The 12,355-nt window shown below is 40.6% G+C and overlaps 1 protein-coding gene across 1 annotated transcript in view; it reads right to left on the bottom strand.

Moving 5' to 3' along the window:
* Positions 1 to 12,355, bottom strand: part of PCSK2 (proprotein convertase subtilisin/kexin type 2) — a 259,004-nt gene that overhangs the window by 120,859 nt on the left and 125,790 nt on the right. Inside the window, exons 3-4 of the mRNA XM_004061834.5 lie at positions 6,115 to 6,228; positions 3,918 to 4,026 (exon numbers count right to left, since the gene is read on the bottom strand). Of these exons, the coding sequence (XP_004061882.1) occupies positions 3,918 to 4,026; positions 6,115 to 6,228 (223 nt within the window). The remainder of the gene's footprint in view (positions 1 to 3,917; positions 4,027 to 6,114; positions 6,229 to 12,355) is intronic.

Raw genomic sequence — 12,355 nt, 5'->3', positions numbered from 1 at the left:
ATGGTTTTATAAGGGGAAACTCCTTTCACCTGGCTCTCACTCTCTCTCCTGCCTGCTGCCAGGTAAGACACGGTTTCATCTCCCGCCATGATCGTGAGGCCTCCCCAGCCACGTGGAACTGTGGGTCCATTAAACCTCTTTTTCTTTATAAATTACCCAGTCTGGGTATGTCTTTATCAGCAATGTGAAAATGGACTGATACAGGATTATCTGTTACGCAGCAAAAGTAAGCGGAGCAGTCACCCTGCTGGACCTTCCTACTGTTTTCTATGTGATGCAGAGTTCTAAATCTCTCAGAAGGGTGTGGGTGACTATCTGGTCCTCAGGTTTGAATCTTTTATTTATTTATTTATTTGAATTTATTGAAAAAATTGTCTTTTGTCCTGGAGAATTTCCACATCCTGGTGGTGTCATTTTTTTTTTATACTTTAAGTTTTAGGGTACATGTGCACAACGTGCAGGTTAATTACATGTGTATACATGTGCCATGTTGGTGTGCTGCACCCATTAACTCGTCATTTAACATTAGGTATATCTCCTAATGCTATTTCGAATGAGGCCCCCATTCATAAAGTCTCACCAGGAAGGCAGAGCAAAGGATTAGGTTCCAAGTACCAAGAATGGTGGTTAGAATTAGTTGTGAGATTTTGGGCAGTTTCTTGCCTCCCTAAACCTCAGTTTCTTCATCTGTAAAATGGCGATTATAATAATACCAACCTTAGGGAATAACTGTGGTTGTATTTCCAAAATGCTAAGCAGTGTCTAGCACATGGTGATTACTCAATAAATGTTCGTCGTTTTTACTGTTAGTTGTTTATTCTTACTTCAGCTTGAAGCTCCCTCTGACCTTAGCTCACTGGCCTTCCATCTCACTTCCTTGGCTCCATCTGATAATGGCTAAGGGCCTTGACCCATGCCTTCTCTGATCTTGTGTGATCTTGAGAAGCAGCCATCTGCCCTGAATTATTCTTGGGCTGGATGACTCTTGTCCATCCCTGTATCTTGTCGTGATCACATTCCATTTTCCAGGTCAAGTTCCCAACTCTAAACAATTCCATTACAGTAAAAGGGAGGAAGTTGTCATCATTAAGTGGGGTCCTTGCTAATATCTACATACGTGAAATGTCCTAATAGACCCTTAAGAAATAATTTCTGCCCCTTTAGACAGCAGCTAACCATGGAGGTCCTCTCCTAGTGATATGTAGGATGTGGAAATGACATTGCTTTGTACCTAAGAGAAGGCAGCAGATATTTATTGAGCATCCATTGAGTCACTGGATCCAGCAGAGGGGATGATGGCTGAGTTTGGAGTTGGGCAACCAGAGTTGGGAGGGCAGCGATTAAAACTGGCTGTCCACAAATTTAAACTTCTGCACGCAGATGATTGAACATTTGCCACACAGGCCAACATGTGAGAGACAATGTTGATAGAATATGACATTAGTTTTGCCCTTCGGTATCAGGGTTGGCATCTGTGTCTGTCTTTAACCTTATTTTGGAATATCTTGCCAAGAAAATGTCTGGGACATGGCACCATACCATTCATGCGTGCAGGTCGTTAAGAGAGAGAATGCAGTACTGATGTTGCCAGCCTTCCCGGTTCTAGCTGTGAGAACAGAGATGGCCAATTACATGGCAAGAGCATCTGTCCTTGTCCTCACCATGTGGGGAGCTGCCCTTGTCCCAAATGTGCTCATTTTGCTATTCAACAGTGAACTTGGATACTTTTCTTCAGTTATCATACGGAATAGCATGTGATGCATTAAAAATGGCCACAAATTCAGAGTTTATTTCCTTTCCACTTGAATCTGGATTGGCCCTGGGACCATTCATCCAACATAAGTGGCAGAGTTACCGGTGCCCATTCCAGATCTAGCCTTTAAGAGGACTGGCAGCTTCTGCTTCTTCTCTTTTGGAATGCCTACTCTTGGGAGTCCTGAGCCACCTATAAGAAATCCATCTACCTTGCTGGAGGCCTCATGTGAGAGGAGAGGTCCTCAGACTCCATGGAAAGGGAGGGAGGCTGAGCCTTTTCAGCCTCCCATTGGAGCCTCTAGTTGACTCCAGGGTCAACTGCCTTCTGACTCCGCCTGCATGATAGACTCCAGTGGAACTTGCAGAACTGCCCAGCTGAACTTCAGCAACCCACAGAACTGTGAGAGATAATAATATGGTTGTTTTTTAAACCACTCAATGTTGGGATGCTTTGTTCTGCAGCAGTAATTGACTAAAACGAAGAAGAAACCAGGAATTGTAATTGGGGGGCAGAGTTTACTTTTTTGGGAACCCAAAGGCCATTAATCAGCTGAAGAAAGAACATCAAATGAGAAATTCTGCTGAGACTTTCTAAAGGGCTTGCCTTTGCATGTGGAAATGAGTCAGGAGCCAATGACTTTAGGAGTCAGTCAAAGAGCTTTCAGTTAAAGTATACTGAAATGGGCATCTACAGTACTCTTGGAGGTTTCCTAAGAGCAGAGCAATGCACATCTGTTGGCACTTTAGTGCCACTTTTAGGGTGGCTTCTCTGATCCCCGGCTGGGGATACCCAGTAGGATATGCTGTTAGAAATGGTCATGACAATATCTCCTAGGTAGGTTTTCCCCAAACCCTGATGCATTGTTTTCCTGGGTGAGCTGGCCTGAACCCCTTTGGAACAGTTTTCAAGAACAAGTGTGAGAAAAGAAGAAACATTTTTAAATTCCTGACATCTGAGCACACACACTCTCATGCAGGGCTCCTTTCTTCTTGTGAGAGCACTTGGCCTCTGGAGGAAGGTTTTACATCCACTTAAAAATGTCTCACACATCAAAAAACATTGAGGCATTGTTTTTATGTTGATATTTAATGAGCCCACACAAGACAACGCAGGTTTTAAGCAGGCTGGCTCCTCTTGGTTTCCTCTGTCATTTCTGCTTCAAAGCCTTACTTTAAGGAACACAGTGTTCTGTTCTTTGAGGATCTTCAGATGGGAAAGGCTCAACTGTTTCATCTCTGTGTAGCCTTTGTATATAATTGGGTCAATAATGCACAGTAGAGCTTTTTGCTGGCAGACCCAGATGGGTGATGGAGGGCAACAACACATCCCCAGTGAAATGACCACAGGCAGCGATTCTCCACAATCTTGGCAGGGCCAAGGACGTGTGTAGTTGGAAAAATGCCAATTCATCAAGCCCATTGGTTTTCATATCACAAACTATGGAAAATGAAGCTCTGCTAAGTCTTTGGTAGGCACGCAGGTTGAATAACATGTAAGGGATGTCTGTAATAAAAGGTTATCAAAGGCTACTTTACAAGGGTTCATTCTGAAAGCAGCAATAAAGTCAAATTTCCCCAAGCTCCAATCCTGTTACTGAAAAGCTGTTTTATGGATGTAGAGTCACGCTAATGTAACCTTCTGTGATGATGAAAATGGAATTGAATTTCAGCAGCTGCTAGCCCCATGTGGATATCAAGAACTTGAGGCTAGTGTGATTGAGGAATTGAAATAAAATTTTACATTTTATTTAACTTTAACTAATTAAAATGTAAAGTTAAATAGGCACATATGGCTAGTGGTGACCGCATTGGATAGTGTGGGTCTAGAGAAATTGATGGTAAATATAAAGAGGTTTGGAGGACATTTTAAGGTAAAGTGTAAGCAGTAAGAAATTATGGTTGAGTGATAGGCAGCTTTCATTTATTCGTTTGTTTAGCTTATTATTTATTAATTCAAAAAATATTTGTTAAGTGCAACCTCAAGTTTGAGGACCACTGATTGGAAGAAAGGTGAAGATCTGGGCACAGTGCAGTGTGGCCATCATGCCCAGTATCTTGCTGTTCCATCTCTGGTTAGCATCTCCAAAACAATACAACTTTTATCAAAAGGCAAGCAAAGGTACGCTTATTTCCAAATGAGGCACAGGCTTCAAAATACTCACCATCATCCATAATTCCGATGGTAACACCTTTCCCCGTGTATCCCAGCTCCCAGGCTTCAGCCACATTCAAATCAAGGCCAGGAGTGCCATCAGCTTGCCCAGTATTGATCTGGTACAGGAATTTCAAAGCAGAGAATGGTATTAGTTTGGTGTTGTAAAGCACCCATGTACATATTTACTTGACATGCTCTATAGCCATCTAATATTTCAGGACCAGCTCAAAGGCCACATCTTCCATGAAACAGTACTTCTGGGTGTCCCTCCCAACCCACCTATAGTGTTTCCTCTCCATTTTTTTTTTGGTATAAACACTTTGTGTTTTCTGTTTTCTGTAAATATGCAAACATAGTTTCAATCCCCTAATATCTTATAACTAGATCACTATCTTTAAACTTTTTCTAGAAGAGAGCTGCTATTGCAGGAAACCCTCCCTGATTTAGAATTAAATGCTCACTTTCATAGCTCTTTGTTTATACCTCATGTTTTGAATTTACAGCATATTGTTTTGGATTATTCTTATTTGAATATAACTTCTTACTAAATAACAATATCTTTTGCAGGAGATAACATGTCCTAGTTAATCTTTGTAATTTCAGTGCCACCACACTAAGTCTTGTTCAAAAGTATTTGTTGAACTGAATTAAAGAAAACTGGCTCACCTTTAGTGCATGTTCTAATGCAGAAAAATAAATCCTAAGGCCCCTCATCCTGGCCCCCAAAAATATTTCAGAAAAGAAAGAAAGGAAAACAAAGAGCAATTCCACAGTAATATGTCCACTCCCAATCTTCATGTGTCTTTGTACTGTGTAGGTTTTCTCCAGGATGGATTGTAAAAAAAATAATGAAGTCAGAGCTTGTATTGGCAAAAGCCCACAGTGATCAGTGGCTGTTATGATATTGCTAAAACATTGTATGATTGTCATTGGGGCTCTTTAAAAACTTTACTGTGCTCTTTCTTCTAGAGACATGTTAAGACTACACACCTCTCCACCCACTCTGAAGTTAGAATGGCGGATGACTGATTTTGGCCAATGACATGTGATCTCATGTGCCATTTTTTCACATCCAGGCAGAAGCTTTAAGAGTTTCTTTTAAAAATTCTACAATTTGCCCCTTTTCCTTGCTGAAGGGCTTATGAAAGCAGTGTGGGAATGGAGCTCAGATGGAGGTTGGTCAGCCTGCATTTCTGAGCAATTATGAAGCATTAGTCTTGTAGCAAAAGTGAGAAACAAGCCTTGCTTTTGATAAGCTACTGTGATCCGAGGGTTGTTCATTATTGCAACAAACCTAGCCTATCCTGACTAATACAAGTACCCTCATTCAATTACCCATATTGGATTTTCAGACTTCCATGCCAAAAAGCATAAGTCAGAGTCAAGCTCTGAAGCCCCAGAAGGGAAATTGTGATGAATTCCTGTAATGTAGCTGTCCACAAGGCTGTAATTTAGTTCTCTCTCTTGTTCATCACTTTTTAATCTTAAATAAAATACAGCTTCATTCACATTTACAAATTAGTCACTCCCTTTCTGTCAATATGCCCTGCAGTTCAGGTTGGTTTGGAGTCACTGATCCCTTTTTAAACATAGCTTGGCCAATCCAAATGGATCATGATGAACTGTTGGTGACCCACAAAATGCTCACTTCACCAGACAAAATGGGTTTTAGTGCCTCCAGGCCTGCCTCAGTTAAGCCCCATGGAATTGATTTCCTGCCATTGTTTTAGGAAGCATTAATAGATGCTCTTTTTGCTACTTTAGTCTCCAAGCTTTCTTGCTAGCCCCTTGCAAAGTCATTGGATCCTTTCTTTTAGGCCTATGACTTCATTATGTCCCCTGTTACTCTGTCTGTTGAAACCCCTGCATTACTCTTCCCAGACCTCTGATTTGACTTTGATATAGTTTTGCAAATCTTCACTCATACACTGGTGCACTTTTTCAGAACTGAAGAGAATTCCATCAGTTGTTGGTCATAGCCTCCACCCTAGGAGAGCAGGGCTACTTAGCAGTTCCAGAAGAAAGCAGATTAGAGAACTAGATGCACAGGTGGTGACAGAAAATCAATACATATGTAAGGGGACAGAGAGGGTCACTGAGTTGGATACTGGCTAACATCCTAGTGAATAATGAGGATAGAGGAATTCATCTTTTATCCAGAGTCTCAAAATGGGAAATGTCCAAAAGGACATAAAGACACTCACCAGATACCACTGCTTTGTAAAAAGAGGATCGTTCATGTTGATGTCGATCTCATTGATATCTCTGTAACCTCGCTTTTTTCGGTCAAATCCTTCCTGCTGCAAAGCCATCTTTACCTGGAATGAAAATGCTGACATATTACCTGAATATAATCTGAACATTCCGTCTTCTGGAATTTTTTTCCATGAATCCAAATTTCATTTGTATGTCAGGTGTATTTTTTTCTTTGCCAAAAGCAAGTTCATCTCATATACATGCTCACCTTACCATTATTATTATTATTTGTATTTTTTTGTAGAGATGGCGGGGGGTCTCACTATGTTTCCCAGGCTGGTCTCGAACTCCCGAGCTCAAGTGATCTGCCCGCCTTGGTCTCCAAAAGAGCTGGGATTACAGGGGTGAGCCACTGTGCCTGACCCGTTACCATTATTTTATGAGAGCATTTACTTATGGTTGCACTGAACAGACAGGCTTTGGTGATGACTCAAAGTGAGTTTCCCTAAAGTAAGAATTAGATAGAGAAAAGTATTCTTTTTTTTTTTTTTTGAGACAGAGTTTCGCTCTTGTTGCCCAGGCCGGAGGGCAATGGCGTGATCTTGGCTCACTGTAACCTTGGCCTCCCAGGTTCAAGCGATTCTCCTTCCTCAGGCTCCTGAGTAGCTGGGATTACAGGCATGTGCCACCACACCCAGCTAATTTTGTATTTTTAGTAGAGACAGGGCTTCTCCATGTTGGTCAGTCTGGTCTTGAACTCCCAACCTCAGGTGATCCACTAGCCTTGGCCTCCCAAAGTGCTGGGATTACAGGCATGAGCCACCGCACCTGGCTGAGTAAAGTATTCTTAAAGAAGATAATGTGGTAGGGGTCATTAAGTGAAATAAAACAATGGAACATTTCTATTAAGGAGAGAGGACTGATGTGGATTCAGGAAAGGAGAGAGTGAAAACAGCATGGATAATTTTTCTGGATGGCTTCCCAGTCTTTAATTTGTTGACAGTGCTATCACGTTTGAGAATCTGCTGAAAAAGAAAACTTCCCCAAGACAAGAACAAACAGACAAACAATGAGGCCGGCCTGGAGAGCCAACAAATGCCATAGCAAAGTCCTAGAAGGTAAGAGAGGAACCTCTGAGAAGAAATTGATGGATGGTGTTGTGTCCTTGCACTGACAACATTTCAATTTTGGACAGCCAGAAAGAACCCCAAGCTCTTGGATGTAAATGCAATTTAGGAGCTGAGTTAGTTCAAGCAGCTTCTGGCAATGGCTAGGCTTTGTCTTAATCAGGAAACTTGCTTTCACTTGGACAAAGACTAATTTATCATGCAACAGTTGTGGCCAGTCTCCGAACATGTACAAACTCAAGGATTATGCACATATATAAAAGGGTGCTGCTGGATATTACTATTATATTTTGTAGCCCAACATTTTTTTTCCTCTTCCCAAATCTCCCCAGTGTATTTGGGGGAATTACTTCCAATCCATCAGGTTCTGTGTTGGTGGAGTGAAGTTCTAGGTGCCCCCCTGCTGCAGGCACTAGAGTCTCCCTCTGCCTTAGGGGTGCCTCTGTGGGTGTCTCTTTCCCAGGATTTGAATCTTGGGAAGGTGAAGCAAGGACCAGGATCCCCTGGAGCCCATTTATCCTGGAGATTCCCTCACCAGGCTCTCCTAGTAAAAGATCCTCACTATGTTCCTGCAACCCAGCCCCGGAGCTTTCAAGACTGATCCTCCAGCCGCCCATTGATTGTGAGCCCCCGATATCTTCCTGACAACTTCTCTCTGGTTGAAGTGAAGCAGAATCTATTTCTGTTGCTTGTAATCAAGAACTCTAATGGATACCAGATGAGAGAAGGACAGCAGGGCCCAGGTCAAGAATGACGGCAGGAAGAGAAGAATGAAGAGACCACAGATGTGGCAGAAAACCCTTCCCCTCCTTACTGCACTGCCTTGCAGAGGATCCTGTGAAAGGCTAGATCCTCACTTCTTTACTCTGCACACTGACATGAGAAGGCCTGAAGCTCATTTGCCAGAGAAATTGTAGCCACACCAGAAAATCTATACATGTGGAAAACAAGTATTAAGTGTGGCATTGGCTCTGGGAGTTCTTTGGAGGTATTCCAACAAAGGACAGTCACAGTCACTGTGGCAAGCTTAAAAAAAATCTCCGCAAAGAAATGTGAAATAATTAGAAAAATGGGATAGATGGGTATTTTTATAATGGCAAAAATTTGGACCTAACTAGTGCCCATCAAATGGAGATAAATTATGATTCAAAGGTACATATACATATATATATACTTATGCACGTGTATGTGTGTGTATATATATAAATATATGTGTGTGTGTATATATGTGTGTGTCATACCGTCACATATGTACATATATATGCACACACACATGTATATCCTCTAGGAAGCCATTGCCAAGATGGGATTAAATGTGCAAGTATTTTATGAGAGAAAAATACAAGAAACTGTGATGTAAGTCTGACCCCAAGTAAAGAACAGTGAACAAAGTTGGGCAAATTCATCCTTGATTCCCCTGTAATCTAAGGATGGTTTGGTAAAACTGTTGGGGATTAAATTTGAGGAGCCCTGTGTCTCCCAGAAATGGGCCTGCCTGAGTTCCCCTGCTGCTCACAGTCACTGGGGGGAGTGTGGCCTTGTTGGCACAGTGACAGATTTCAGAGTGCAGCAGCTGGGGGCCTTGGTCAATTATTTTCCCTGAAGTCAGAGATTTGTGCAGCATATTCCCATAGCTGTGTGTGTGTGTGTGTGTGTGTGCGTGCACACATGTGCATATTCATTAACAGAATGTTTAAAATGTTGAAGTAAATGTATAGTTCTCCACCCGGAAACATAGCCATCAGATACACCCATCTCGCAAACTTCTTTCACTATGGAAGCAAGAGTGCCTCTTGCACTTGGGAAGGAAGGTGTCTCACTTTGGCCATTGCCTCTTCCCATTTTGGTTCCACAACGAGAGGCCTTTATCTGCTCTACTCACTAATCGGAGGCCTTGGTTGACTTTCACTGAGGGATTCCCATTCTATTGGACTCCTTGTCATAAATAACTTCCCTGAGAGGATCTTCGGGGAGCAAGAGCAACTATCACATGGAAGTTTGAAAACTCTAAGCAATCTGTTGTTTCTCAGTAGCGTAAGAACAAAAATACTCACATCAGATTTCACCTTTATAAATAACAGTGCAGGAATGGCTATTACAACCACTCCAAACTCATTTAGACCAAGTGTGCTCTAATGAAAAGACTGCTCAAATTCATTTCCGTGAAATTAATTTTTAATTCCATAAATTAGGTTTTAATGGAAACTAGTGATGCTTAGGAATGCTGCATTCTCTGGGCACTGCCTCCTTGCAACTCAGGAATTTAGGAGTCTTGAGACTGAAGGGGGCTTTCTGAGTCTGTCAGTTTATCTTCTTGTCCACAGTTACACTTTGAAAGAGACGAACACCTTGAACAATATATGCTTTCACTTGTTACACACAAATAACTGGAAAACTTTTTTTTTCCCCACAATGATACCATGTAACCCTATTAATCATGTTTATTGTTCTGGGTTCTCATTCAATCTTAATTCATATTCATACCTAATTTTTAAAGAGTAGTAATCATACTATAAAGTTGTGAATTCTTTTTTCACTGAGTATCCTACCATAAGAATTGTAATATGCTGCTACTTAGCTATCATACTTTAATTAAAATGAAAATTTAAGTAAAATTAAATACTAATGGCTACCTAAATGTTCCAGAGTCATATACCACAATTTATCCATTTCCCTCTTATTAGTCATTTAGATTGTTTTCCATTATAAATAGAATTACCATGACCAGACAGATTAGGTTATAAACTATTTTAGAAGACCTCTGGGAAAGACTGCAGTGTTACAATTCCATGTATGATAAAGCCCTTAATGTCAGAGAAATATTTCCGAGTGTCTAAACTATATTTTCACATTATTACTAAAAGGTCACTGACTTATTCTCTCTTCCTCCTTCTCTGAATTTTAGCCTTCCATACACTATACCTTTTATTACCATTTAGATGTGATACGAATAACATGCATACAACTTAATTATTCCCCTTCTCAGAAAATAACGTATAGTTCACTTCCGTATTTAGTTTTAGAATGCTTCCTCAAATAGGACCGTTGGCCTACACGTTTGTACAAATAAAAAGCATAAGAAAGTAGAAGTCTTTGTTACTGGGAATCATTATTATTTCTATGAGAATATCTTTTAAACATTTAAAAAAATTTTGTTGTAATTTCAACTTTATTTTAGATTCAGGGGGCACATGGATATATGGCATGATGCTCAAGTTTGGGGTATGAATGATCCCATCACCCAGGTAGTAAGCGTAGTACCCAATAGGCAGTTTTTCAGTCCTTGTTTTCCCTGCTCTTCCTCTTTTCTAGTAGTCCCCATCGTCTACTCTTCCCATCTTTATGCCCATGTGTTCCTAATGTTTAGTTCCCACTTATAAGTGAGGACACCTGGTATTTGTCTTTCTGTTCAGGTGTTAATTTGCTTAGGATAACGGACTCCATCTGCATCCAAGTTGCTGGAAAGGACATGATTTTGGTCTTCTTTATGGCTGCATAGTATTCCATGGTGTATATGAGGTGTACCACATTTTCTTTATCCAGTCCACCTTTGATGGGTACCTAGGTTGATTTCACGTCTTTGCAACTGTGAATAGTGTAGTAATGAACAGAAAAGTGCATGTGTCTTTTTGGTAGAATGATTTATTTTTCTTTGGGTATATAGCTAGTAATAGTATTGCTGGATTGAATGATAATTTTGTTTTAGTTTCTTTGAGAAATCTCCAAAATGCTTTTCACAGTGGCTGAATTGATTTACATTCTCATCAACAGCGTATAAGTGTTCTCTTTTCTCCACAGCCTCGCCAACATTTACTATTTTTTTACTTTATTTATTTTTTTTTCTGTGATGGAGTCTTGCTCTGTCACCAGGCTGGAATGCAGTGGCATGATCTTGGCTCACTGCAACCTCCACCTCCCGGGTTCAAGCGATTCTCCTGCCTCAGCCGCCCAAGTAGCTGGGACTATAGGCCTGTGCCACCACGCCCAGCTAATTTTTTTTTGTATTGTTTTGGAGACAGGGTTTCACAGTGTTGGCCAGGATGGTCTCAATCTCCTGACCTCGTGATCCGCCCGCCTTGGCCTCCCAAAGTGCTGAGGTTACAGGCATGAGCCACCGCACCCAGCCTATTTTTTGACTTTTAATCAGCAATTCTGACTGTTGTGAGATGGTATTTCACTGTGGTTTTTGATTTGCATTTCTGCAATGATTAGTGATATTCAGTATTTTTCATGTTTGTTGGCCACGTGTATGTTTTTTGAGAAGTATCTGTTGATGTCCTTTGCCCATTTTAAAATAGGGATTTTTTTTTGTTGATTTGTTTAAGTTTCTTATAGATTCTAGGTATTAGATTTTTGTCAGATGCATAGTTTGCAAATATTTTCTCCCATTCTCTAGGTTGCCTGTTTACTCTGTTGATAGTTTCTTTTGCTGTGCGGAAGCACCTTAATTAGGTCCACCTGTCAATTCTTGTTCTGTTGTGATTGCTTTTGGAGTCTTCATCATGAAATCTTTACCAAGACCTATGTCTGGAATGATATTTCCTAGGTTTTCTTCTAGAGTTTTTATTGTTTGATGTCTTACTTTCAAATCTTCAATCTATATTGAGTTCATTCTTGCATATGGTGAAAGAAAGGGGTGCAGTTTTATTCTTCTGCATATGGCTAGACAGTTATCCTAGCATCATTTATTGAATAAAAAGCCCTTTTCCCATTGCTTACTTTTGTTGACTTTCTTGAAGATCAGATGGTTGTAGGTGTGTGGCTTTATTTCTGAGTTCTCTTTTCTGTTCCATTGTTCTATGTGTCTGTTTTTGTATCACTACCATGCTGCTTTGATTACTGCAGGCTTACAATATAATATGACATTGGGTAATGCAATGCCTCCAGCTTTGTTCTTTTTGCTTAGGATTGCTTTGGCTATTCGGGCTCTTTTTGGTTTCATAGAATTTTAGAATAGTTTCTTCTAATTCTATGAAAAATAACATTGGTAGTTTGATAGGAAAAGTGTTGAATCTGTAGATTGCTTTGGGCAGTATGACCATTTTAATGATACTGATTCTTCCAATCCATGAGCATAGACTGCTTTCCCACTTGTTTGTGTCATCTATGACTTTTTTCAGCA

The sequence above is a fragment of the Gorilla gorilla genome, chromosome 21, assembly GCF_029281585.2.
Source record: "Gorilla gorilla gorilla isolate KB3781 chromosome 21, NHGRI_mGorGor1-v2.1_pri, whole genome shotgun sequence".
Lineage (NCBI taxonomy): Eukaryota > Metazoa > Chordata > Mammalia > Primates > Hominidae > Gorilla > Gorilla gorilla.
The sequence above is the reverse complement of the archived record's forward strand: the minus strand, read 5'-3'. Positions and strand labels throughout refer to the sequence as shown.